At 57.0% G+C, this 25,150-nt stretch overlaps 4 protein-coding genes across 6 annotated transcripts; all 4 read left to right on the top strand.

Moving 5' to 3' along the window:
- Positions 1-173: 173 nt before the first annotated feature.
- On the top strand, positions 174-1,193 carry LOC111160682 (natural killer cell granule protein 7). Of its 2 annotated transcripts, none has more exons than XM_022523953.1 (4): positions 174-444; positions 521-667; positions 750-884; positions 979-1,193. In XM_022523953.1, exons 1-4 carry the CDS (start codon positions 288-290, stop codon positions 1,035-1,037), a joined length of 498 nt encoding a protein of 165 aa, XP_022379661.1. In that variant the 5' UTR covers positions 174-287; the 3' UTR covers positions 1,038-1,193. The 2 variants fall into 2 exon arrangements, with proteins under 2 accessions (XP_022379661.1, XP_022379662.1); XM_022523954.1 differs by having other exon boundaries at positions 190-444; positions 518-667.
- A 1,594-nt stretch (positions 1,194-2,787) lies between these two features.
- Positions 2,788-4,738, top strand: LOC111160681 (claudin domain containing 2). Its single transcript, XM_022523952.1, is given in 5 exon segments — positions 2,788-3,194; positions 3,501-3,533; positions 3,536-3,628; positions 3,853-3,969; positions 4,200-4,738. Coding segments are annotated over 5 exon segments (609 nt in total). The 5' UTR covers positions 2,788-2,905; the 3' UTR covers positions 4,277-4,738.
- Positions 4,739-5,049: 311 nt separating this feature from the next.
- Positions 5,050-16,143, top strand: LOC111160650 (electron transfer flavoprotein beta subunit). Of its 2 annotated transcripts, none has more exons than XM_022523884.1 (6): positions 5,050-5,176; positions 12,300-12,458; positions 12,587-12,745; positions 13,054-13,116; positions 15,144-15,302; positions 15,929-16,143. In XM_022523884.1, the coding sequence occupies exons 1-6, from the start codon at positions 5,120-5,122 to the stop codon at positions 16,097-16,099; spliced, it is 768 nt and encodes a 255-aa protein (XP_022379592.1). In that variant the 5' UTR covers positions 5,050-5,119; the 3' UTR covers positions 16,100-16,143. The 2 variants fall into 2 exon arrangements, with proteins under 2 accessions (XP_022379592.1, XP_022379593.1); XM_022523885.1 differs by having other exon boundaries at positions 12,680-12,745.
- A 2,581-nt stretch (positions 16,144-18,724) lies between these two features.
- On the top strand, positions 18,725-24,788 carry LOC111160764 (V-set and immunoglobulin domain containing 10 like). The gene is made up of 10 exons (XM_022524105.1): positions 18,725-18,876; positions 18,957-19,793; positions 20,181-20,474; positions 20,642-20,926; positions 21,350-21,604; positions 22,054-22,332; positions 22,569-22,865; positions 23,731-23,844; positions 24,049-24,203; positions 24,684-24,788. The coding sequence occupies exons 1-10, from the start codon at positions 18,837-18,839 to the stop codon at positions 24,753-24,755; spliced, it is 2,628 nt and encodes an 875-aa protein (XP_022379813.1). The 5' UTR covers positions 18,725-18,836; the 3' UTR covers positions 24,756-24,788.
- The last annotated feature ends 362 nt before the right edge of the window (positions 24,789-25,150 follow it).

Here is a 25,150-nt window from a genome sequence, read left to right on the forward strand (position 1 = left end):
AGAACCTAAAGCAGAGGCAAGCTCTGAACCACCACCAAACCACTGATGATGTGACACCCTCCCCGCCACATGCTGTGAGGGGAACCGAACCTCTGTGGGGGGAGAAAGTTGTCAAGGCAACCGGGAAGGGGGGGTATAGGGCAAGACTCGTCAACCCGGAACTGTGTGAAACCAAACGGCCTAGTTTTAAAATCTTAAAGGCTTCTCTTTCTTGAGCTCAGAGGGCCCAAGAGTCCAGATCACTGGCCCCTTCATCCGCAGGACCTGGACACCCAGGACTCACCTCGATGGAGCTCTGTCGGTCCTTGGCCCTCGTCACTGGCTCCCTGGGCTTGGTGACCATCCTGATTGCTCTGAGCACAGATTTCTGGTTCGTGGCCGTGGGGCCCACCTTCTCGTCTCACTCGGGGCTCTGGCCAGAGAAGTCTCACAGTGAGGTACCAGGTAAGGGACAGTGGTGTCTCCTATTGCGGGCGGTGGGCTGTCCAAGGGCAAGCACTGAAGTCTTACCTCGGAGCAGGCTTCATCCGCGCCACGCAGAGCCTCAGCATTCTGGCCGCGCTGTCGGGGCTGGTGTCGGTGATCTTCCTGATCTTGTCCTACGTCCCCTCACGGTCCGTTCGAGGCTACGGGCCCCTCTCCTCCTCTATCATGGCTTTTGCTGCAGGTAGGCTCCGGGCTGCACTTGAGCTCTGGGGACCGGTGAGTTCCCGCAGAGGGGCTGAGCCCTCTCTCATCTTCATCCCCAGCCATTTTTGCTGTGGTGGCCATGGTGGTCTATACCAGCGAGCGGTGGAACCAGCCTCGACACCCTCAGATCCAGACCTTCTTCTCCTGGTCGTTCTACCTGGGCTGGGTTTCAGCTGTCCTCTGTCTCTGTACAGGTGACTACCGCTCCGGGACCTGGAGAGGCCTGCTGGGGGCTTTGAGAGAGCGGGGCGGGGGCTAATGTTAACCTCTCTTTGCTTCCCGCCGCAGGCAGCCTGAGTCTGGGTGCTCACTGTAGTGGCCCCCAGTCTGGCTATGAGACCTTGTAAGCCAGAGGTGAGCCGGGCAGGATGAAGCATTGTTCGGGGAAGACCTCGTCAGGAGCCGCAGGCACCCACAGCCCTCCTCCTAGCCCCTACCCCAGCCCTCCCGCAACCCCGCTGTTTGTTTCTTCATCCATTCAACAACAAGTTGCTGAGACCTGGTTATTCTGAGATTAATTCAGCCAAGACATAAGCTGAGGGTAGGGCAGCTCCCTGGTGGGTGACCCCAGGAGCCCAGGAAGGAGTCAGAACCCCTGTGTGCCCTCAGGCAGCCCCCACGCACGGATGGGCACAGATGGGCATGGAGCCGGGGCTGGTGTGGACTCAGGCGCAGCCCCATGTCGGCTCCCTTCTCTGGTCCTTGTCTTTCTCCCTGTTTCTACCTTGAGACCCTGTCTTTTCTCTTTTCTCCTTTGTCTTCCCACTCTAGTGCTTTTTCCTTCTCACTCCCTCTCTGATTTTGTCACCCTTGTCTTCACTCTGGCCCTTCTTGCTTCCTTCATTAATTCATTTACTCCTTCAGCTGGCTTTTCCTGAGCTCATCCTTTATCCTTGGTCTCACTGGGGATGCTGATGAGAGGCTGCCCCAGGCCCTGGCCACTGGGGGACTGCAAGTCCAGTGGGGGAAGCGAGACAGCAGGCAGAGCCCAGGATGGTGGGGAGAAAGACTGACTCTGTTGGGTGGGGTGGAGGGGAGCTTTCTGGGGGAAGGGTGTTCAGGGGCTTCTCGAGGGCCAAGGAAAGATCATCCAGACAGAGGGACGCAAAGGGGGAGGTGTGGAAAGGCTCGAAGTTTTCAGGGGATGGAGAAGGAGGTGGGAGCAATAGCCCCAACGGTCACAGTGACTCCCTCCTGAGGCCAGGGGGAAGCTAGGAGAAGGTTGTGAGCTGGGGAGGGTCAACGCCAGTTCCAGGTGCCAAGATTCCTCTGGGGCATGGAGGGAGGCCCAAAGGGAGAGAGGAGCTTGGCAACCAATGGGTGCGACTGGGACCAGGGCGTGAGATGGGAAAGATGGAAGGAGCCAGATGCAGGGGGGCAGAAGGAACCAGACACAGGGATTCGGGGGCTTCGTGGATTGATGGGTCAGAGGGGGCAAGGACAGTGCCCAGGGGTCTGGCACAACCAACTGGGTGGGATGGCGGAGTCAGCCCTGGTTAGGTGGAAGATGCTGAGCTCATTTGGGATGTGGTTGTCGGGGGTCTGGGACAGAGACCCAGTGAGGTTGCTCCTCTGGTGAGAAGGGGCAGGATGGAGGCTCCAGGCCAACAGGCACGAAGTGGAGGGAGGAAGAGGAGCGGGAGCTTGAATGGGAACCTAAGAGGGCACAGTCACAGAGATGGGGACCTGCAGAGCTTATGGAATTAAGGGAAGAGTTTTCACAAGGCTATGGTCTGTTATGCCATGGCCTTTTGGCTCTCCCCAGACTCTGACTCTGAGCGGTCTCTCTGCTAGTAGAGTTGCTTAGGGTGTGTGTGTGTGTGTGTGTGTGTGTGTGTGTGTGTGTGTGTTGGGGGAGGTTTATCTCTTTAAATGACTGATGGGAGAGGGGATTTTAGAACTCCTCCTGTGTCACAGAGACGTGGTCTCCCTTCCCCCACCCTCTGGACTCTGTGTCTAAGAAGCCCTGGGAGCTGAGTGTGAGTCACTTAGGTGGGTGTGTGCATGGCAGGGCGGGGGGTGGGGGGAGGGCACTGGACAGACTATAGGGACATTCCTGGGGGCATGGAGATCTTCCAAAGACAGGGAGGTCTCTAGGCAATGATTCCTTGGGGGTAAGGTCTCAAGGCCCCCAGTAGGAGCAGTAGGCCATGAAGGTCTCGGGAATGGCCGGAAGGAGGCATCCCCGGACAGCGGTGCTGGGGTGCAATCACACATGGAGGGACATGTGGGAGGGCATCTCAAGGACTTGAAGGACCCGGGAGAGGGGTCTGGGGACGGGAGGAGTGTCGGCCAATCTTGCGTGTGTGGCCCTCGGCAGCAGCCACGCCGGCATATGGGGGTGAAGCGGAGCCTCCAGAGCGGGGGCACCTTGCTGGGCTTCTTGGCCAAAATCCTCACGATTTTCTCCACTACCACCAACTACTGGATCCGCTACCCCGGGGGCCACAGTGGCTTGTGTCAGGAGTGTAATGGTGGCACCCGCTCCAACATCCCCTGCCAGAGTGAGGTCCGACCCGCCCAGATGTCCCCTACTGGACAGACAGCCCCCAGCACAGACCACAGATGGCACAACAGCAGGACACATCCTGCGGCGCCAAACCCTTACCCCTTCCACTCCTGTCTCAGGCCCATCTGCTCCTCTGCGACAGAGACTACCACCATCCCCCAACTCGGTACCCACTTCCCTCATGAAGTAACTTCCAAGTCCCCATCCAAACCGAGAGCTCTGCTCCCAGCCCCTTACCGGCGGGTCGGGGCGTTGGCCCGGGGAGGCGCCAGCGCGGGGCTGAGGCGGCCCCTCTCCCCAGCCATGCTGGCGGTGACGGGTGCGTGCATGGTGCTGGCGGCATCGTGTGTTTGGTGATGGGGCTGAGGATCCTGTGCCACGAGGGCGACTCGCGGGGCCAGACTACGAGCGGCATCTTCTTCCTCTACGGTGAGACGGCAGCGGGCCCACAGTCATAGGGTGGGCCTGGGGTTTGCAGGGGACAGGGGCCCAGGGGTCGCGGGGATGCGAGTGCGGACGGGGGCCAAAGACCCAGAGGAGGGGAGCGTGGCTGAGGGAAGGGGGCGTGGCCCTGGATGGGCGTACTCTGGGTGGGGCCTGGGTGCGCCCCTCACCTCCCCGCCCCGGCCGAGCTCCCCTGGTGCGGAGCCCAGGCCTGCTGCTGCTGATCGCTTTGACAGGCTACACAGTAAAGAACGCGTGGAAGAACGACGTCTTCTTCTTGTGGTCCTGTTTTTCGGGGTGGCTGGCTTTACCCTTCTCTATTCTTGCGGTTAACCTGGACAGCGGGAAGAGGGTGGAGGAGACTGCCCGGAGGGCCCCCCCTCCCCGCAGACTCCCAGCCGCCCTCCCAGGGACTCCTCACCAAACTCCGCTCCCGACTCCCGCAGACCCGGCAGGAGCACCCTTGGGGATCCAAGCCCCAGTCCCCGGGGCGCTCCCGGCCATCTGCCCCAGGACAAACCGTCCCCCAGTCTTCTGCCCTCCGCTCCCCTCCCGCCGGGCTTCTGCTTTCTGCTGGCGGACAGGGTCGTGCAGAGCACGGATGCCCTCAGTGGATTCCCCGTGTGCTTGTGACCGCGGCCTGCCTGGGGCAGAATAAAGGAACGGCTTTCACCGCCGCGGCTGCGCGTGCCTTTCTGGGGGCCGTGAGGACACGGGGGACAGGAACGCACGCGGGAGCAATGTGGATATGAAGAGGACGGGGGACTGGGACACGGGGACACCTGGGGGTTCAGGAAGGACATAAGCACATGAACCTATAGGGAACGAGGAACATGGGGACACGAACCTGGGTGGAGTGGACAAGGCGCATGGGCTCGGAGGGGTAAGGGGGCACAGGAGTGGTGGGGTCAGGAGAGCACATGGGTGCTCGGAAGGGATGTAGGGACATGGACGCGGAAAAACGGATATAGGGGGACGGAAGAGGCATGGTCCTGGGACCAGGAACAAGGCAAGAAGAAGATGGGGAGACAGACACAAGAGGGCGCAGGGGATGCGAGCGCAGCGACTTAAACAGGCGAGGAAACAGTGGGGAACTGGGGGAGGTGTAAATCCGAGGGCGTTGGGAAAGGTTTAGGAGGCTCGCGAGGAGCTGCGCGGCAGGAGCACCTCCCTACGCGCAAGACCTTTCCCCTAGTTCCCGGCCACGTCCCCTTCACTAAGTCCTTTTCCCCTTCCGTCAGGTCCCGCCTCTTTCTCCGGAATCTGTTCTCCATTGGTCCGAATCCTCTTGCCACACCGCCCTCCTCTCAGGGCTCCCGATTGGTCCTTTGTCAGGGCGGAGGCGGGCATTGTCGCGGTTGATTGGCCGGCGGCGCGGGGCGCAGGCGCAAAGAGGGGAGCGGGAGAGGGGGCCGGGACGTCCAGCTCCAGAGGCGCAGTGAGCCTACTGACCCCGCAGGTGGGAGCCGCAGGAAGATGGCGGAGCTGCGCGCGCTCGTGGCTGTAAAGAGGGTCATCGACTTCGCCGTGAAGGTGACCGGGCCCCTCCTTGCACCTCCCGGGAATCCCGAAACTGTATGGGGGGTCTTCTCGTACGTCTGATCTCTGCCGCTCTTCCTCTTAAAAGTCAAAGTCACACCTGAGGGCAAAGATCAAGGACCGTGAGGTTCAGACTTCAGACCCAGCCCCTTTGGGGTCATGACCCCGCTCCCTTTTCTCAAGGTTTTGGACTCACTGTCTTAATAATTGTGTGCAGTACGAGTTACTTTCTCTGTTTCTTACCCGCTGGAGGTGCCGCGGCCCCTGTGTAACATTTGGAGAAACCGAGGCGCGGAGAGGTCACTCCGCTAGGATGGGGTAGAGCCGAAATTCCCTTCCAGGTCCGTCTGTCTCCTCAGCGCGACTAGTGCTTTGCACACAAGCCACACTTCACCTGTTAGGCTGCACTGCCCACTCAGTTGCCTTAGCTTGGGAGCCCAGAAGCCTTCACCCTACAGAGCCGCGGGGTGAGCGAGGAGGCTCTAGCCAGGAAGGGAGGGAGAAATGTTTGCTGGAGATGAAATTCTGTTTGAGCTGGTGGAATGGCTCCTATTCCCATGAGAGGGCTTGGCGGGAGTGGGGGGCAGCGTCTTTGGGGTCCTGGCTTGACCCCGAGAGTAGCTGGTGGGGACAGAGGTGAATCAGACACAGCCTCTCCGGCCAGTTTCTCGAAATACTTGGCTTAAAGCAGACTGTAGATGGTCTGCCCATCTACTGTAGATGGTGACTGCGCATCCCCGTCTGTCCCCCCATCAAACTGGGATTACACCTGTATGTCCCCAGCATTGTGCAGCACGGGCCTGGCATGCCAGAGGCCTCCTGGTGTATGAAACCAGGATCCCTGCCCACTTGGGGAGTGAGGTGGGGAGGAGGGCCTGGGAGCCGGACTTGGCAGGGAAACTTGAGTGATCGTTAACTGCTCACGTTTAGTGAGTGCTTACTGTGCGAAGGGCAGCACTCCAAGTCCTTGACGGACACTGACTCATTCAGTACTTTTCAGTATCCTCTTGCTTGATATTATGAAGCCGGTTGGGTGGGTGAGGAGAGTGAGGCCCTCGGAGGTCCTGTTGCTTGCGGGATCACCCCACTCCAGGCAGCTACCGTCAGGATCGAAGTTTTTTTTTTTTTTTTTTTTAAGATTTTATTTGTTTATTTGAGAGAGAGAGTGAGCAAGCGCACAAGAGCGGGAGGGCAAAGGGAGAGGGAGAAGCAGACTCCTCACTGAGCAGAGAGCCTGATCCCAGGATCCTGAGATCATGACCTGAGTTTAAGCTTAGCTGACAACCACCCAGGCGTCCCTCCTCTTTCACTGTCAGGGCTGCAGCAAAACCCTGACAGCAAGGGGCAGGGGTGTTGTCTTCAGCTGCTCTTGGGGGTCCTGGGACGTTCTCTCCTGGTTTCTTCCTACTTCTAGCTGTTGCTTTGGGTTCTTTTGCTCTCTGGGCCTCCCTGTGCCCCAGCCCTGGTCTCCATGGCTTGAGGTGCCTGTGTCGTATCTGTCTTCCCCACCGGCAGACCCGAAAATGACCAGCTTTGGGTCCCAGCCTACCCAGCACAGGGCCTGGCACACAGGTGTGTGCTGAATGAGAGAACAAAGAGAAGGTATCAGCCACTATCCTATCCCAGGGGTGTGTGCTGCCCAGGGGCTGCCAACACTGCATCCTGTCTGTTGGCTGTGTGTGTAGGTGCCCTTTCGGAAGAAATAAATAAACATTGCCAACTACCTGATCATCGGGCCAGAGCCCCAGCACCATTGCCCTCCCTCCCTTACCAACCCCGCCACCTGTTACTTGACAGCTGGTCCCCTTCTCCATCCTCATGGGCCCAGCATTTCAGGCTTCTCTTCCTCCCAGCTGGCCCCACACAGGGTCTCCTCCCTGGTTCTCAGTGGTTCCTTTGGTCCATCCTCTCTCAGCTTCAGGGCTCTTTCTCCCCCACCCCCGAGTTGCCCTGAAGCTCCCCAGCACCCTAAGGACAAAGTCACAGCCCTTCAGCCTGGTGTTCGAGACCCTTCATGGTCTGGCCGTGGCCCCTCCTCTGCTATCCACAGTGCCGTGTCCCACGCTTACCCTTTGTGCTTCCATGGCTCCCTCACCTGGTCTTTCCTGACAGACCTGGCCCCTTTTTGCCTTGGACCTTTGCCCTTCGCTGTGCCTTCTGCCTGGGCACCCTTCCCTCCATCTCTGCTCCTTGTACCTCCCTTGTCCTGCCTCACTCTGATCTGTCAATTGTATCAAAAGTTTAGTGATTCTCTGGTATCACCTCCTCCAGGGAGCCCCTCTACCCCAACCCTCTCGGGCTTCTTGATGTGTCCTTGGACACTCCTGCAGCCCCCTGGGCTTACCTCTCTCAGCTCTGCTCACACACTGGATTGGGATCCTCTGCTCACCCAGGTGTCACCCCCACACCCAGAATGACAGCCCCTCGGGGTGAGTGCCGGGTCTCACCCACTCTGTTCCCGGCATGGCTTTTTCACCTCCTTCCAGTCTTTGCTCAGATGTTACCTTCTCTGTGAGGCCTTCCCTGGACACTGACCTAAAATTGCAGCCCCTGTCATCCCTGTGCCCTCCCTTGCTGTAATTTCTCCCATACTCTTAGCACTTTGTAATCCACAGGGCGATTTTCTGATCACTCACTTTGGTGTCTGTGTCCTTCCAGAATTCGAGCCCCAGGGTCCGGAGGAGAGTCTGTCTGAGTAGTCAGCACTGTCTTAGGTACCCGTTAGGCTCTCAGTTCAGGGCCCACTTCAAGCCAGCCATAGCTGGAATCAAGTCTGCTTCCTGTTGTGTGACCTTGGGGGAGTTGCTTAACCACTCGGAGCCTGATTTTGCTCCTCTCTACCAAGGGGATAACAGTACTACCTCTTGCATTGGGTGGCAGTGAAGTTTAAATGGGCCACTAGTATAGCGCTTGGCTCAGGGTAAGAGTCGGCCTTGGTTGGCCCTCAGGGAGGGTGGCTATTATTGGTAGAACTGGTAATGGACATTCTTTTACTCGTCTGTTCAGAACACAGATGCTCTGCTCAGTGTGTGTCTGTGTGTATGTTTACGATTGTTTGTCTAGGGTGTTAATTCATAAGCATTTGGCAACCCAGGAATACTCAGTTCTGGCCAGGATACATCTTCCATGAGCCGATGAGGCCGTAACCTTCAGCGTTTCTTTCAAGGCCCAGGCAGAGACTGGATCAATTCTGCATTCGTGATTTTGGCATTTTCCTAAAGAGGCTCCCCCAGAGGCTGGAAACTTCAGGCCCCAGAAAACCTGTTTCCAGCTTTGGGCCTAACCCCAGACAGCCACGCCTTCCCTCAGTTCTGGGAGCCCCTGGCCTTTCCCCCTTGCCCCTCCTGCTCTCAGCAGGGCTGGCCCCTCCTCATCCCTCAGGTCACACGTGTCAGCTCCGTGAGGCTGTTGGTCTTCTTTGCCTGCCCAAGATGAGATCTGCTGTAGAAGGGTCACAGTGTGGTGACCACCGCCTTAGTCATCTGTCACTGGCATCACTCCCTGGCCACTGTCTCCCCATCTGGCCTTGGCTATCCTGGTCACTCTGTGTCCTGGGTGCTCTGTGCTCTGCCCAGAGTCCTAGCACATGCCCAGTGAGTGACTCGCTTGACAGAAAAAAACTAGAGGACAGAACCACAGAGAAGTCCTTGAGCTGTGTCAAAAGTTCAGGGAGAGCTTTCAGAAGTCACTTTATATACACCTGCTCTGAGACAGAGGGCCACGAATAAATGGCCAGGAATAAAAGGACTGGCTCCCCCACCTCTTGAGGGCCCATTTCTCGTCCTAGAGAGTCTCATGATTCCCAAGTCAGACTTGGAGTTAGGCCCCTGGTCGTGCCACTTCCTTGCTGTGTGATCCCGGGCAAGGCGCTCGGCCTTTCTGTGCTTCGGTTGCTCCATCTGGTCAATGGGGATGGTAATGGCAGCAACTAACCTCCCGGGCAGTTAGGGCAGTTAAATGAATTAATATATGTAAAGCCCTTGGAGCACTACCTGTCTGGTTCATGGTTGTTTCTCTTGAAGTTTCACATTTTGCAAATTCAAGAGAAAGAGTAAAAGCTTCATGCAGGATTATCTTCTTTGATTTATAAAACCTCATTATTTAAAATAATAATAATAGAAAAAAATGACTGGCCCTGATCTTTCAGACCAACCATGGTTTCCTGACTTATGTAATTTAACTAAACAGTGTTTTTGAAGCTTGAAATCAACTCAGGCTTAAAAGGTCTTCCACCGAGAAGATGCGCTGGCATGTTTCCCAGGGCCAGAGGCTCTCATCCCTTGGTTCATGGGCGTCAGGAGCATGGTGCGAGGAGCCCCCCCAGAGCAAGAGCAGGATGGGTGCCGTCCACCAGCCGCTGGCTCGCCAGCTCTGGCCTGTTACTGGTGGGGCTGCTTTTCTTGTTGAAAGGGGAAACCTCTGACTTGGATTTTATTTCGGTAACGAGAAGGCTTTTGTGGTTTAGTTTCCCTGCTGTTTCCAAGTGTTTGAGTGGTTCTCCTGCAGGTTCTCATGCATGCTCTGGCAGGTGCTTGGCCTTCGCGTACAGCCCTGAACAGAGCTGATGGAAGTCTCTGTCCGCGGGCAGTTGACATTCTGGTGGGGAGAAGACTGATAGTCACTCTCAATCAGTCCAGCCTATGTCGTATGTCAGGGGTGGTCAGTGCTATGGTGAGAGTTAAACAGGGTTAAGCGATGGGAGAGTTGGAAGGGACAGGGTTTACACAGGAGGTGAGGGACAGCAGAGGAGGTCTGGGTCAAGCCAGTGCATGTTCTGGCAAATTCTGGGGATTGTGTGCCACACGCTCAAGGTAGGTCCTAGTGAAGAAGCATGGATTCAGAACATGGTGTTGGCTCCAGTTGTATTTCATAAAATGAATTTATTTAGTTCTGAAATTTAAGCCTTATTTTTGGTGTTAGAATGACTTTTAGGGGCCCGTGGGTGGCTCAGTCAGTTAATAAGCATCTGCCTTCGGCTCAGGTCATGATCTCAGGGTCCTGGGATGGAGCCTCGTGCCTGCTGCTCCCCCTGCTTGTGCACGTTCTCTGTCTCTCACATAAATAAATAAAATCTTAAAATGACTTTTTAAAAAAATGAACTAGCAGTGATAGAAAATGATAGCTGTCTTTTTTCTCCTCCTCCTCCTCCTCAGTGTTATGGGTCCATGAGGTGCATCCAGACTGGGAAGAGACGAACTGTGAAGTGTCCCCAGTTTGGCCAGGCTGTCATCCCGGGTCTCTGCTGCCTGAGCCCTTGGTGGCAGCCACACGGGAGGAGAGAGGCAGGCCAGGTCCTGAGCTGGATCGTGCAGGCGCCCAAGGAAGGCTCCCCTGGGCATCTTGTGGGCTTCTTAGACGCAGAACCCACCTACCTCCCCCCTCCTGCTTGTAGGATGTAGCCACGATACGCCCGAGTCCTGCAGGATTCTTCCCTCTCCCTGTGCCTGCCCAGCACGGAGCTCTGTCACTCCCACCTCCAGGGACCCCTGCGGTCGGTCCATCAGCTTCCCCATCTCTGCTGGCTCGGCGGTCCAAGGCACTGTCATTCCTCATTTCGTTGACTAATAGCCACCCAGCCGTCTCCCCACTTTCCACCCTTGCTGTGCTCGCAGTTCCCCACCGAGAACCCGGAACGACATCCACTCGCCTCTTTATCGGCCTTTTTCTTTGTCTCTTGACCTGTTCAACTCCAGTTCATCTTTCATGTGTCCCCTCTAGTGCCACTGCCTCTGGGAGGCCTTCCTGATAGCCCCCCACGTCAGACTGGGTCACAGGCCCCCATCATCCTCTCTGAGTTCCCCAGACTTCTTTATGGATTGGCAGGTGGCAGAGCAGGAGATTTGAGCGCTTGGGTCCTAGAAACCACTGACTGGCCAGCTACTTTGCTTGGGTGCCTCAGTTTCCTCATCTGCCCACAGGGACAATGACTGCTTCTCCCTCATTGGGCTGTCTCCAACATTAATGAGTTAGGTTCTTTGCTTAGAACAGGGCTCCTGCGTGATTCTCCTTCAGTGCTGGTGGCCAATAATATTCTCTCCGTTGGCTGCTAAGAGGAATGTGGTGGGCTAGGAATTGGCCCCAGCAGGCTATCCAGGCCCCAATCCGTGGGTGGATGGTAGCTGATTTGGAAGCAGGGTTTTGGCAATTGGGCCTGAGTTAAGGCTCCTGAGATGGGGAGGTTACCCTGGATCACCCAGGTGGGCCCTAATGCCATCTCCAGAGTCTGCATGAGAGAGAGGCAGAGGAAGCTGGAGGAGCCAAGGGACGGATTCTGCCCTAGAGCCTCCAGAGGGACCCCACCCGCCAAACTTGCTTTTGCAGCCCAATGAAACTGATTTTGGACTTCGGGCCTCTGGAGCTATGAGCCAGTAACCACTGAGTCAGCAGTAATTGGAATGGCAGCCATGGGAGATTAATAGGGGGATGGTTAATTGTTCATACTGCCTCCCACCCCATGCTAGACCCAGAGCTCCCGGGCCAGTGGGCCTCGCTCCCTTGGTGGTGGCGGTGTCCCCAGAATTTGGCTCTGGGCCAGCCCACAGTTGGTGCTCAGTTAAGACGGACCGTGTGAGGAAAGGAGTGAGTGGAGTTTGCCTGTTTGGCAGAATAGGCCTTTGATGCTAGTGTTTTGCAAACTAGATCATGACCACGTGTCAGTCATGAGATCCGTGTGGAGGGTTGACATTTAAAGAAAGAGCAGAAAATGTCAGGGTACAGTGTACAAATCAGGGGAAGCATTGTTCACCGAACCTCGTGTTGCCATATTTCTGTTGGTATGGAAGTATATGTTGTGTATTTGTAATACACTCAGGAGTATCCTAAAGTATATTTCACACTGTGGTTTACAGTAAACCAAAATTCGAGAAACATTGTCCTGGGCCCCAGGAGCAGTGACAGAGTCGGACAAGCATGTCCGATGTCCCCCAGTGCTCCACAAATGTGTGAGTGACATCATGAGAGGACGACCCTCTGGCTGTGAATTCTCATCTACTATGTCCCCAGAGCTGCAGGACTTTGACAAGGCCCTGCCCCTTTCCGGGTCCCGGTTGTGCCCATCCAGCCCTTGCCTTCTTGCCTGTTTCCCCTGACCCGGCCCCTTCCCTTGCTGACTCGGCAGATCCGGGTAAAGCCTGACAAGACAGGCGTGGTCACGGATGGCGTGAAGCACTCCATGAACCCCTTCTGTGAGATCGCTGTGGAGGAGGCCGTGCGGCTCAAGGAGAAGAAGCTGGTGAAAGAGGTCATCGCCGTCAGCTGCGGGCCCGCCCAGTGCCAGGTGCTCAGGTCCTGGGAAGAAGGTGCCATCCAGGGCCCCAAGTCCTGGGTCTGGGGGAGGAGGGCCTGGGACCAGGCTCCTGGGTCCCCTTGGGGCTGGAAGCTGAGTCACGTCCCTTCTCCTGGCAGGAGACCATCCGCACTGCTCTGGCCATGGGTGCGGACCGAGGCATCCACGTGGAGGTGCCAGCTGCAGAGGCAGACCGCCTGGGTCCCCTGCAGGTGGCCCGGGTCCTGGCCAAGCTGGCAGCGAAGGAGAAGGTGGATCTGCTGCTGCTGGGCAAGCAGGTGAGCGCGCTTCCACCGCTGCACTCCCCTGCTCAGCACCGCAGAGGTGGGGGCAGGCGCTGTGATGCCAACGGGCCCAGGCCTAGTGGAGAGTGTGAATGGGGTGGGCAGGGTGACTGTGGACGTCAGAAAGACTTCTGGGGTCCTATGAGGTAGGATGGGAGCCCCAGGGGTTATGGTGATGGTCCGCGTGGAAGAGGAGGCCGGCGGACCATGGACAGATGTGTGGCCAAACCCCCATCTAGACAAAGGCCTGAAAGGCATGTGAAAAGCCACATTGTCATAGTCTTCTCTCTTTCTCCACCGAGGCCATTGATGATGACTGTAACCAGACGGGACAGATGACAGCTGGATTGCTAGACTGGCCACAGGTGAGATTGGAGTGGGGAGCATCTCTAGGGGCCAGATCTGGGGGCCCAGAAAAGGGCCACTCTTGTCCCTGCCCTTTTGGAGGGAGGCAGGCTTAGTAAGACAGGGCGGCTTCTCCAGCAGGCAGGAAGGAAACGTGCATGGCCAAGACACTAGGCCTTATCTAGGCCTTTGGTGCTCTGTTTTTATCAGCTCTGTCACTCCACAAGTGCACCAAATTCATCCCTGCCCCAGGGCCTTTGCACTTGCTGTTCCCCCGGCAGTCTAGGACATGATTCTCTCAGACTGCCTCATGCCTTTCCCACTCTTTCCTTCAGGTCTCTGCTCAGTTGTTAGCTCTTTAGAGAGGCCTTCCTTCCCCACCATGTATGAAATTCCAGATGCCCCCTCCTCACCTATGCTGGTCCAATAGGAACATAAGCCACCTAGGTGATCTAAAATGTTTCATAGCCCGATTAAAAAAGTAAAAAGACGCAGGCAGAATTAATGGCAATAATATTCTATTTAACTGAACACATCTAAAGTGTGATTATCTCAGCATATAATCAGTATAAGAAAATACTGAGCTATTTTACATTCTTTTCTCTTTTTGTATGAAGTCTTCGAAATCCATTGTGAATTATACATCTACAGCACATCTCAGTTCAGATGCTGAATTTCTATCAGAAATACTTAGTTTAAATTCCCAAAACTCACAGTTGAAAAAGTAGGCTCACATACCCCAGGTTGTTCCAAACAGACTTACAAGTTTTCGGGAACTGCATCAAATATCTTTTTTTTTTTAATAGCAACTTCATTGAGATTAAGTGACTTAATGATAAACTGCACATATTTAAAGTGACAGTTTGGTAAGCTTGGACACACATACACACCCATAAAGCCATCATCACGATCAGGATAATATATTTGGCTTACAGATCTTTAAATATATTTATTTATTAAAAAGATGTATTTACTTATTTGAGAGACAGAGAGAATGGGGGTAGGGGCAGAAGGAAGGAAGCAGACTCCCCGCTGAGCTCACTCTTATGACCTGGAGACCATGACCTGAGCTGAAATCAGGAGTCAGGTGCTTAACTGACTGAGCCACGAGGTGCCTCTCGGTCTTTAAATTAAAATTAATTAATTAAGATGAAAAATCCCATCCCACAATTGCACTACTAGCCACATTTCCTACATTCAGAAGACACTCTAGTCCTGTGGCTGCCGGGTATGTATTTGGTTTCTGGCGGCCTTCCCGGCCAGAAAAAATGCGCACGAAAGCCTGGGCCTTTTTGGTCGTTTTCACAGTGTATCCGAAGGCTGGTTCGTGGGGCCCTCGGATGAGACTGGGAGTGGTGGAACATTCCAGCTAAGACTTAAAAGGTCTGTCCAGTGAGTGAGTGAGTGGAGAGAACAGGTTGGTTGGACAAAGAGGGTGCAGGTCTATCAGCCAGTGTTGATACAGGACTGGGGGACCAAGGGGCTCGGCCAGAGCTTGGGCACCGAGCGAAGAAGACCGGGTCCCGGCAGGTGTTTCCAGGGTCAGCCTAGCCGAGGGGCCTGGAAGGGAGCCCCAGGGGACAGAATGGTGGGTACCGGGAGCAGGGCATGGAGCCAGTTCTTGGCTTGACTGCTGGTGGGTGACAGCACATTTTGGAGCCTTTCTCTGCTTCAGTTTTCCTCATCTGTCAAGTGGGGACAATAGCATTGACCTTACAGTGTTCCCATGAGGGCCTGATGGCTGTTTAGAACAGCGCCCTTCCCCTGCATACATGTTCATTATTAAGGTAGGTTGACAATAGGCAGGAACCTAACTGGCAGGTTCAGGTCATTAGGACCCGCACCTTGGTTCCCAGTGAAATTACAGATACTCGCCCTAGATTTTTGAGATCCCTTTCTGTGGCTTCGTCCTGTTTATGAACTTGTGTCTATAGGTTACCTTGTGGGACTCTCTCCTGTTCTCTCATTCATTCCCTCATCCGTGCATGTACTCCCACTGCTCTGTGCCTGTCTTGAGTTAACCTCGCCCCCACCCTCCTCTCCCCAGGGCACTTTCGCCTCCCAGGTGACACTGGAAGGGGACAAGCTGAAAGTGGAGCGGGAGATCGACGGGGGCCTGGAGACCCTGCGGCTGAAGCTGCCTGCCGTGGTGACCGCTGACCTGCGGCTCAATGAACCCCGCTACGCCACGTTGCCCAACATCATGGTGAGTGCTTGGTGCACGGGCCCCTGAGGGCCCGGGAGTGGGTGAGTGCATTGCAGGCCCAGTGCCTCCCTGGTGCTCACACGCGGGGAGAGGGGATCCAAGGGACTTCTGATCCGAAGGAACCGCTCATCTGGCTAAAAGGAGAGTTCACTGTCCATGATGGCCAGTAGGATGGGTTCATTGGGTCATCCTAGCCAATAGTGAGAGCTTAGCATGTCATCCCAGCCAATAGGAGGGCACGGTGGGTCATCTCATCCAGTAGGGTGGGCTCTGTGAGTTAGCTCCGCCAATGGGGAGCGTTCAGTGGGTCTGCTTGGCCCAAAGTCCATCGAGTCTTTACTGCCAGAAGGTTGACGTTGCCAGTCCATTTCAGCCCGTGAAGGGCCTCCCAAGGCAGCTGACTAAAAGAGGACCCTCAATAGAAGGGCTTCCCGGGCCGTCCCCGCCTACAGACATGATCTCTACCGGGCCCGGGAAGAGGTCTCAGTTGTCCTGGTTGGTGGGTGGGTCCAAACAAGTTCGGGCAGTGGGATTGGTTCTGCAGACGTGGCAGTCACGGGGAGGAGGCTGCCGGAGGGGCCGCAGGCGCTCCAGCAGCCCGGTGAACAGCGGCTGCCCGTGTGCAGAAAGCCAAGAAGAAGAAGATCGAGGTGATCAAGGCCGGAGACCTGGGTGTGGACCTGACGTCCAAGCTCTCTGTGGTTAGCGTGGAGGACCCGCCCCAGCGGACGGCCGGCGTCAAGGTAGAGACCACGGAGGACCTGGTGGCCAAGCTGAGGGAGACTGGGCGGATTTGAGCCCCTTCCCTGAAACTCAGCAATAAAACTATGACCCTCCCGACGACTGTCTCTGTTTAACTCATTCCCTGGAGACCTGGTCTTTGGTTCAGTCAACAAACATTTGCTTAAATCTCCTGCGTGCCAGGCCCTGTACTGGGTGACGCCGGTGACCCAGGTGAGTCACATCCAGTCCCTGCGAAGCTCCATGCTGAAGGGGGCCGGGGTGGGGGGATGGACACGGACAGAGGCAACTGTATGCCAGGTGCTGTACGCTCCGAGCTCAGGTGACACCACGTGCTTGGGAGCCCGCCTGCGGCACCTGAGCTGGTACGTGGGGCAGAGAGCTTTCCCAGAGAGAGGGCATCGCTGCTGAGTCCTGAAGGACGCCTTTCCGTGAGGTGGGGAGAAGGACTTTCATCTACAGAGTGTTTGCTGGGGCTCCCAGGTGCCAGGCCCCTACTGAGACTCCGGGTACAAGAGGGAATGAAGCTGGAAGCTCAGGGTCTGGCTGGGGAGACTGACAACGATGAAAACCTCGTGTGGTGATGGAGAGCTGGGGCCTGGAGTCTAACTCGGAGATCTGAGAGCCTCACTCGCAGTTACCGGCTGGGGGGGGTCTCGAGTGAGTGACATCCCCTGTCTGAGCTTTGGTTTCCCATCTGGCTGATCAGAATAGGAAGGGCTTAGTGCAGTGGTTAAAGGCTCGGGGTCTTGCTCTCGAGGCCCTAGCCAGGCCACTCCCTGGCTCTGGGAGGACTCTGGCAGGTTCCCACTCCCTGAGCCCGGATTCCCTCCTCCCTTGGGGCAGTTAGTAATAACACCTGTGTTCTGGTTGTCTGGCATGGCATAACGAACCACGCCAAAACTCAGTCTTAAGCCAGTGATCACTTATTTTGCCCATAAATCTGAAATTCGGGCAGGGCTTGGCAGGACAGCTCACCTCTCCAGGCGGCCTCAGTTGGGGTCTCAAGTAGGGCCAGAGGGTCCACATCCAAGATGACTCAGTTTTGTGGCCTGCAAGCCGGCCGGGGTTGTTGGCTTGAGCTGGCTGTTGGCCAGAGACCACGACTCCTCTGGGGCGGTGGGGGTGGGGCGCTGCAGGAGCTTTGTTCACAACCTGGTGGCTGGGTTCCAAGAGGGAGCGTTCCATCACACGTGAAGTGGAAAATGCCAGTCTGTGGGCCGAGATGCAGACCCTGGCATGGGCTCCCTTCTGCTGTGCTCTCTTGGCCTGGTAGTCAGAAGCCAGCTGGATCCGAGGGGAGGGGACATAGACCCCTCCTTAAAGATGCAGGCATCTCTAAGCTATAAAACTTAGCCCATTAGTGCAGCTCCCCCAGAACCACACTTGACACAAGGAAGGTGCTCACTCTATGATGACATTGTTGTTGCCATCAGCATGGTGAGAACTCGCTGAGAAGCTCAGAAGACTGACTGTGAGCTAAGCAGAGGCCCTGAGCCCAGTCCGGCGTGGTCGGAGCTTTCTGAAGGGAGTGAGCATCTGACTGCCTTGAGCCAAAGCCCAGCTCCACCCTCTGGCTGTGCAACCTTCTTCAGGTCTCTGGACCTCTCTGAGCCATAGTCCCCTGGCCTATAAAATGAGGATAATGACACCCCAGCTCATAGGGCATTTGGAAGTGTTCTGGCAGATAATGCCTGGGAAGCATGTCACATGGTTCTTGGCGCAGGAAAAGTGGTAATTATTATTATGATTCTTAATTAGGTGAGGCTGCTGGACAAGTTGGGGGAGGGGGTGGTGGAGGGAGTGAGCAGAACATTCCAGGCAGAGGAGAGACTGCCTGCAAATCTGGGAGGGGAGAGATGGGGCATAGGAATGGCCGGATGTTCAAAGAGTAAGAGGGTGGAGGGTGTGACCGAAGTGGGTAGGTCTGGGCCACTCTGGGTCTGGAAGGGACCTTGGATATCTCCTGAGGGCTCAGGGGAGCCACACACAGGAGGGGTAGGGGTAGAAAGGGATCAAGTGTGGATCCACGAAGTGGTGGAGGCTGGAGGGAGGAGGCTGGGAGAGAGGATGGGTCTGGCCAGTGGGAATGGAGAGGAAGGGGCAGAGCAGGAGGGGAGAGAAGGGAAGAGGGCTCCCAGCCTCTGCATAGATGTGGAACCACACTTGAGATGGAGAACCCAGGACAGGGGTTGTGTTGGGGGAAGATGCTGAGTTCGGTGGAACACAGGGCATTTGAGGGGGCAGGGAAATGCAATCTGGGTCTTGGGAGAGGGTGGGGGACGGCCTGTGGAGACTTGTTCAGAGGGCAGCAGGGAGCTGTGGGAGGAGTTGGAGCAGAGTAGGAAGAGGGTCGGATGCACGTATCTGAGGCCGCAGGCAGGCCAAAGTGGGCTCAGGTCCACAGTCTGGTGAGAGGAAGCGCGAACTGAGGCCAAGGCCATCAGAGGTGGCGCTCTCTGAAGGGTCACCTTGCCCTCCTCCAAGAGGTCTTCCTGGCTTCTCTTCCCCGTGAGTTTTCTACCACGTTTCCGCTGGGAGACCCAGCTCTCCCTGTCTTCACGCAGGGGTGGGGAGTGCCTGGGTCAGATGGGACCAGCTGATGAGGACCAGTGGGGCAGGGTGGCTGGCTCTGCCCCTAGATTGAGGGTGGGGGATCCTGGCACCTCCCACTGGGTCTGGCTTCCTTCCCCGCCCAGGAAGCTACCAGTCCTGTCGGACTCGTCGACCAGGGAGGCACAGGTGCAGGCCCCGGAGTCTCGCTGCAGTGTCCTCACGGGTGCGGCCAGCACCATGGACACCTCACGGGCTCTGCTGCTCTTCCTGCTCCTGGGTAAGTCCCCTGCTCAGCCCCTTCCCCACCGGTTCGCCTGCTCAGCAGACCCCCAACGGCCTCTCCTTCTGTCCTTGCAGCCTCCGGAGGAGGGGTCCTCAACCCCCAAGCCTCTTCTGGAGTTCAGCAACCCAGTTTCTCCCTGGACTCAGAAAGCTCTTCCCAGAGCCCAGGTTCAAAAGTCTCCATCCAACCCCCCAGATGGAAATTTCCAGATCAGTCTCCAGGTCCAAAAACCACTGCTGCCGTCCCTTATTCCAAATGGTTTCCTGAGGCCTCGAATTTGAGTGATGTGCCTCTGTCCATCTGGTCAGATGTTTCTGCTGAGGGCCAAAAGTTGAGCCTGGATCCTGCCTTCTCTGAAATCCCGGGTTCTGAAGTATTTTCTGTCTTGGGTTCTCAAGTTCCTGCCAAAGACTCAGAGCCCTCCTCTGTTAAGACCCCAACTTCGAACATTTCAGCCCAAGGCCCAGACCCTGAAGCATCCATTGAGACCCCAGGTTCAGAATCCTCCCCTGAGGGTCAAGATCTTGAAATCTCTGCCCAGAACCCTGAATCCAAAGTAACTGCAGTAGCCCACCCCGTGGAAAGCCTCCCCCAGCAAGTGGGGAGGCCTCTCTCGGTGCTAGTGGGGACCGCCATCCAGCTCCCTCTAGTTCCGATTCCCAGCCCCGGCCCTCCTGCTCCTCTGGTTGTCTGGCGTCGAGGCTCCAAGGTGCTGGCAGCCGGAGGCCTGGGGCCAGGGGCCCCCCTGATCAGCTTGGACCCTGCTCACCGAGACCGCTTACGATTTGACCAGGCCCAGGGGAGCCTGGAACTTGCCTCCGCCCAGCTAGAGGATGCTGGGGTGTACACTGCTGAGGTTATCCGGGCTGGGGTCTCCCGGCAGATTCGGGAGTTCACCGTGGGTGTGTATGGTAAGTGGGCACAGAGGTCCAGAATGCAGGCCCTTTGGGAAGGTGGCTGCTGTCTGATCATGTTTTCTCCCCTGAGGTAGGGGTCCCTCGACGGGAAGAGAGGACTTCTGAGTTGGAGGGAGGAGGAATAAGAGGGGCTGGGGGTCAAGACAGAGGTTCTTAAGGGAAATTGGACCTGGGGATCAAGACCCCTGGAGACTCGGAATCCTGAGTCTCTAAGAGGAGAGAGTGGGGGACTTAGACTTATGGGTCTGTGAGGAGGAGGACTCCTGGGGCTGGGCCCCGACGTCCTGGGTGGGAGGAGTGGAGAAGGCTGGGGCCTGGAGTCCTGACTATACAGCAAGAGGGGGCCAGGGACCGGGTCCTGAACCCATCTCCCTCTCCCAGAGCCGCTGCCCCAGCTGTCGGTGCAGCCCGAGACCCCTGAGACAGAGGAGGGGGCGGCCGAGCTGCGGCTGCGCTGCCTAGGGTGGGGGCCGGGTCGTGGGGAGCTGAGCTGGAGCCGGGACGGACGCACCCTGGAGGCAACGGACCCTGAGGGAGCAGAGCCACCCCGGATCCGCACAGAGGGCGACCAGCTGCTCATCAAGCGCCCTGTGCGCGGCGACCAGGCCCGGTACACTTGTCGCGTCCTCAGCCCCTTCGGCCACACGGAGGCTGCGGCCGACGTCAGTGTCTTCTGTGAGTGGGGGTGTGCCTCGGGTCGGGGGCCGGGATCCGGGAGCTCATCCTCCTGAGTCCGAGGCGGAGGGGGGATTGGAGGTCCCCGGAGGTCCCCTGGAGCGCCCCAGGCTCATGGCGGTGTCCCGGGTGACCCTGACTCTCCCCGTCCGGATCCCTTCATCCAGACGGCCCGGATGCGCCGGTCATCAACGTGTCCTCGGATCGCGACGCCGCCCCCGCCCTGTATGTCACCGCGGGCAGCAACGTGACCCTGCGCTGCACCGCCACCTCGCGGCCGCCCGCCGACATCACCTGGAGCCTGGCCGACCCGGCCGAGGCCGCGGTGCCCTCGGGCCCGCGTCTCCTGCTGCCGGCGGTCGGGCCGGGCCACGCCGGCACCTATGCCTGCCTCGCCTCGAACCCGCGCACCGGCCACCGCCGCCGTTCCCTGCTCAACCTCACCGTGGCGGGTGAGCGCGGCCCGTAGGTGGGATCAGCAAATAAAGGAATTACCTAGGAAGGGGGCGGAGTCACAAGAGGGGCGGGGTCGTTCTAGAACTGAGCGGATTGTCCTAGATGAGGGACGGGGCACAACAGGAGGGCACAGACGTTTGGCTGAAGGCCCAGAGTAACTCGGTGGGAGGGGTTATGTTTGCGAGGAAAGAAATCAGTGCCGAGATGTAGTCTTCTCGGGAAAGGGAGGCCGTCGGTGGGGCTGCTGCTGCCCGCTCAGCCCGGACGTTTTGGGAAAGGGAGCTGGGTGGCAAGAGAATGGGGCGCGGATGGCGCCTACCGGCAGGTGCCAAATGCAATCGGCGCGAACGCGCGGAGAGGCGGGTTGGAGGGGTGGAGGGGAAGAGGCTGGCCCCTTGATCTCTCCCTCCGCTCCACAGACCTGCCTCCCGGGTCCCCACAGTGCTCAGTCGAAGGCGGTCCGGGGGACCGCAGCCTCCGCTTCCGCTGCTCGTGGCCCGGCGGGGTCCCCGCCGCCTCCCTGCAGTTCCAGGGTCTCCCTGAAGGCGTCCGCGCGGGGCCGGTGCCCTCCGCGCTCCTGGCGGCTGTCCCCGCCCACCCCCGGCTCAGCGGTGTCCGCGTCACCTGCCTCGCTCGTCACCTGGTGACCACACGCACCTGCACTGTCACCCCGGGTGAGAGCCGGTGGGACTTCTTTCCTGTTTCCCGAGGAGGGGCGTATTTCTTAGCTCCTTTAGGAAATGAGAAAGGCAGACTTCTAACTCCGGGAAAAGAGATTTCCTTTGTCTTAAACCCTACAGAAGGACCAAGGTCGTCCCTATACTGCAAGCAGGGAAAAGGGCCACAGTTTCTTTCCTGGACCCAGGAAGAGGGCTGACACCTTCCTACGTGTCCCGAGCAATAAAGGCTCGAGAACAATATGAATTCCCCAGTCCAGAACCTGGTTCATAGCATGTATCTCATAAGGCGTTATTAAGGACATCCGATGATGACTGAACGAGAGTGAGTGAATGAGCAGTGCTTCCTTGTTTGGCTAAAGTTTCACAGCGGTTTCCTTCCCCAAAGGGCGGGGCTTGGACTCCAGGATGACGTCTTGACTTGGCGGGGTTTCTTCTACCTGCAGAGGCCCCTCGGGAGGTGCTGCTGCGTCCCACAGTGGAGGAAACACCGTACGGGGAGGCGGAGGTGGCGCTCGAGGCCACTGGCTGCCCTCCACCATCCAGAGCATCTTGGACCCGGGAAGGGCGGCCCGTGGCCCCTGGAGGTGGGGGTCGCCTCCGGCTCAGCCAAGATGGGCACAGGCTCCTCATTAGCAACTTCAGTTTGGACTGGGACCTGGGAAATTACTCCGTGTTGTGCAGCGGGGCGCTGGGTGCTGGGGGCAACCAGATTACTCTCATTGGTGAGTGCATTCCTTTCCCAGAACCCAGAAGTCCTCCAGCCCTCTCCAACCTCAGATCTAGTCCCCAGCTCCTTCTCCTTCAGATCCAAGAGTTCAAGCCCTCAGTCCCTTCCTCTTGTAGGCCTAGAAGGCTCCCCAGAACCTCTGCCCCCAGGACCTATGAGCCCAGGTCTGCAGCCCCCTTCCCTCTCCCCTCTAGGACCCATAAATTCAGCCCCCACCTTAATCCTCCCCAGGACCTTCCATCTCCTCATGGAGGCTGCAGAGAGCCCAGGATGCGGCAGTGCTGACCTGGGATGTGGAACGTGGGGCCCTGATCAGTGGTTTTGAGATCCAGGCACGACAAGAGGGCCCCGACCTGGGTAGAGCCACTACGTACAAGGACTGGATCTCCCTGCTCTTCCTGGGGCCTCAGGAGCGGTCAGCCGTGGTGCCTCTTCCTCGCCGGAACCCTGGGACCTGGACCTTCCGTATCCTCCCCACCCTGGGGGGCCAGCCAGGGACCCCATCACAAAGTCGAGTCTACCAGGCCAGTGAGTTGGGGCTGTTGGAGCCTTTTCCTGGGCTGCCTCCCTTCAGTCTGTTTCCTTGTATCCTGCTTATCTGTCTCTATCCTTTTTCGGGGGCTACGGTCACAACGGACCATAACCCGCGTGGCTTGAACACACAGCAATGTAGTCTCTCCCAGCTCTGGAAGCCAGAAGTCAGAAATCAAGGGGTCAGTGCTCCGTCTCAGGGAAATCGGGGCTGTGCACCCTCTGAGACTTGGGGCAGAGTCTTTGCGGGTCTCTCCCAGCTTCTGAGGGTGGCCGTCCATTCTTGGCCTTCCTTGAGTGTAGCTGCATTGCTTGGTCTCTGCCTCCAGCTTCCCACAGCCTCCTCCTCCCTGTGTGTGTCTCTGTCTTCTTCTTGTGAGGGCTCTAGTCGTCTCGGATTAGGGCTCATCCTGATGATCTCTTCTTGACTTGATTGGCTGTATTGTGTCTCCCCCCAAAGATATATTGACATCTTAACCCTCGGTACCTGTGAATGTGGCCTCATTTGGAAACAGAGTCTTCGCAGCAGATTGACTCTATTTCTGTGATAGCGTCTTATTTCTGTCATAGCACATTTATTTTTTTTCTTAGTACAACCTGTAATTGTTATTCATTGGTGCGTTCATTTCTGATTTCCCTAAAACTTAATCCCCATGAGAGTAGGTGTCTGGGTTTGCTCACCGGTGGACTGTTACCATCTGGTAGAATGCCAGGCGCACCGCTTACTTAGTAAATGCTGAAAGAATTGAGAGTCTGGGGTCCCAGGAATTGGGTTCCGAAAGAGTTGGAGCAGGGGACTTAGGAAACTTGGGTCCAGCCCTAGCTCCTGCTCTCTTATCCTTCATCGCTCTGTCTCTTCCAGGTCCCACCCTGGGCTCCGGGGCCATTGCTGGCATCGTCCTGGGCTCCCTACTGGGCCTGGCGCTCCTGTCAGCACTTCTCTACCTGTGCATATGCTGCCTGTGCAGGCTCAGGGGTAAGTGAGGGCCCGCTGGAGAGGGTCCCTAGAAAGAGCTGAACCAGTCAGCACGGCCACAGGCTATTCATCCCGCCTTCTACCTCCATATCAGCCTATCAGAGTGAGGCCCCGCCCCTCACCGAGCTTCCCTGGTCGTTAGCTGGGTGGGTGTGTTGCAACAGCCAATGACGTGCTTCTGTTTCTCGTTCCTCCTCTTTCTAGGAGACTCTCTCAAGAAAAAGAAGCATCCGCCCTCCTTGACCCCTGTGGTTCCCCCACTGGAAAAAAAGATGCAGAGCGTGACCCCAGTGCAGACCTCACAGCCTCTGCCCCTCAAAGTCCCGCTGGAGGACCCTAGCCCAAACGGGGCCCACCAAGTGAGTGTCGGTGCCCCAGTGTCCTGGAATGGGCTGGAACTTTTTGTGTTTTAGGGAGAGGAGATGATCTGAGTCTTCTTCCTTCAGCGTTACTTGTTGGTTTACAAAGTCGGTAAATAACCCCCCTCCCTTTTTAATACATAAATATTGGACAGGAATTCCCATCACATTTTTGCTGTAGTTCTTACTACAATTTCTTACTCCAATTTCCCGCCAAAGGAGGGAGAACTCCTTTATTCTTTTCCATAAAAATTGGCAAAACTTCCATCTTCTATCAGATGTGGGATGGAATGTCTTCTCCCCGGTGAAAGCTGGGTTGTCTCCTGTCCCAAGGGTGGGCAGACATTTCTTTTTTCCCTGTTGTAAATGAGGAGAACCCGGCTAACTCTGACTGATGTGAGCTAGCCCTCGAAAAAGGTGAGTCATGTCACATTCAGGGTGACACCTGAGGTTGTCCTCCTCCCTTCCTTTCTCTTCCAGGCTGCTGGTCTCAGTCCAGTCATCTCTCCGGGTGGGGGCCCGAGGATTGTTCGGGCAGCCACGCAGGTGTGACCAAGGCACGCTCCGCGCAGGATTTTCTTTTTTTTTTTTTTTGGTAGGACCTCCTGTTTCATCCCAAAAGCAGGCAGGGCCCTCCTGTCCTGCTGTGACTGAAGACTGGCTCTGGGCATGGGACTTCCTGTCTCTCTCTTAGGGCAGAAGACTCTGCTTGTATTTGCACAGCTAAGGCGCTGTGGCTTCCGGGCTGGGAGAGACTGTTGCCGATCTACCTGTGTGGTTTGCACAGCCTCCAGGCAGGACCTACAGGCTTGGTGCTGGACAGGCTGGTGGACGGGCAAGGCTTGTCCTGTGCTGCTTCAAGCCCCAGGGGGCGCCCAGCCTCATTCTCTCAGAAGGTCCTCCTACGTCCCCCGGTCTCCTCCAGGCCATACCCATTCAGCTGCCAG

This window comes from Enhydra lutris, unplaced genomic scaffold (genome assembly GCF_002288905.1).
Source record: "Enhydra lutris kenyoni isolate GAN:26980312 unplaced genomic scaffold, ASM228890v2 scaffoldscaffold77, whole genome shotgun sequence".
In the NCBI taxonomy this organism is placed as follows: Eukaryota; Metazoa; Chordata; class Mammalia; order Carnivora; family Mustelidae; genus Enhydra; species Enhydra lutris.

Coding starts and splice junctions, on each gene's coding strand:
- LOC111160682 (XM_022523954.1), top strand. CDS start 288: ATGGAGCTCTGTCGGTCCTTGGCCCTCGTCACTGGCTCCCTGGGCTTG. Junction 445..517: donor GTCTCACAGTGAGGTACCAG/GTAAGGGACAGT, acceptor CTTACCTCGGAG/CAGGCTTCATCCGCGCCACG. Junction 668..749: donor TATCATGGCTTTTGCTGCAG/GTAGGCTCCGGG, acceptor CTTCATCCCCAG/CCATTTTTGCTGTGGTGGCC.
- LOC111160650 (XM_022523884.1), top strand. CDS start 5,120: ATGGCGGAGCTGCGCGCGCTCGTGGCTGTAAAGAGGGTCATCGACTTC. Junction 5,177..12,299: donor TCATCGACTTCGCCGTGAAG/GTGACCGGGCCC, acceptor CTGACTCGGCAG/ATCCGGGTAAAGCCTGACAA. Junction 12,459..12,586: donor GCGGGCCCGCCCAGTGCCAG/GTGCTCAGGTCC, acceptor TTCTCCTGGCAG/GAGACCATCCGCACTGCTCT.
- LOC111160764 (XM_022524105.1), top strand. CDS start 18,837: ATGGACACCTCACGGGCTCTGCTGCTCTTCCTGCTCCTGG. Junction 20,927..21,349: donor GCTCAACCTCACCGTGGCGG/GTGAGCGCGGCC, acceptor TCCGCTCCACAG/ACCTGCCTCCCGGGTCCCCA. Junction 24,204..24,683: donor GCCCAAACGGGGCCCACCAA/GTGAGTGTCGGT, acceptor TTTCTCTTCCAG/GCTGCTGGTCTCAGTCCAGT.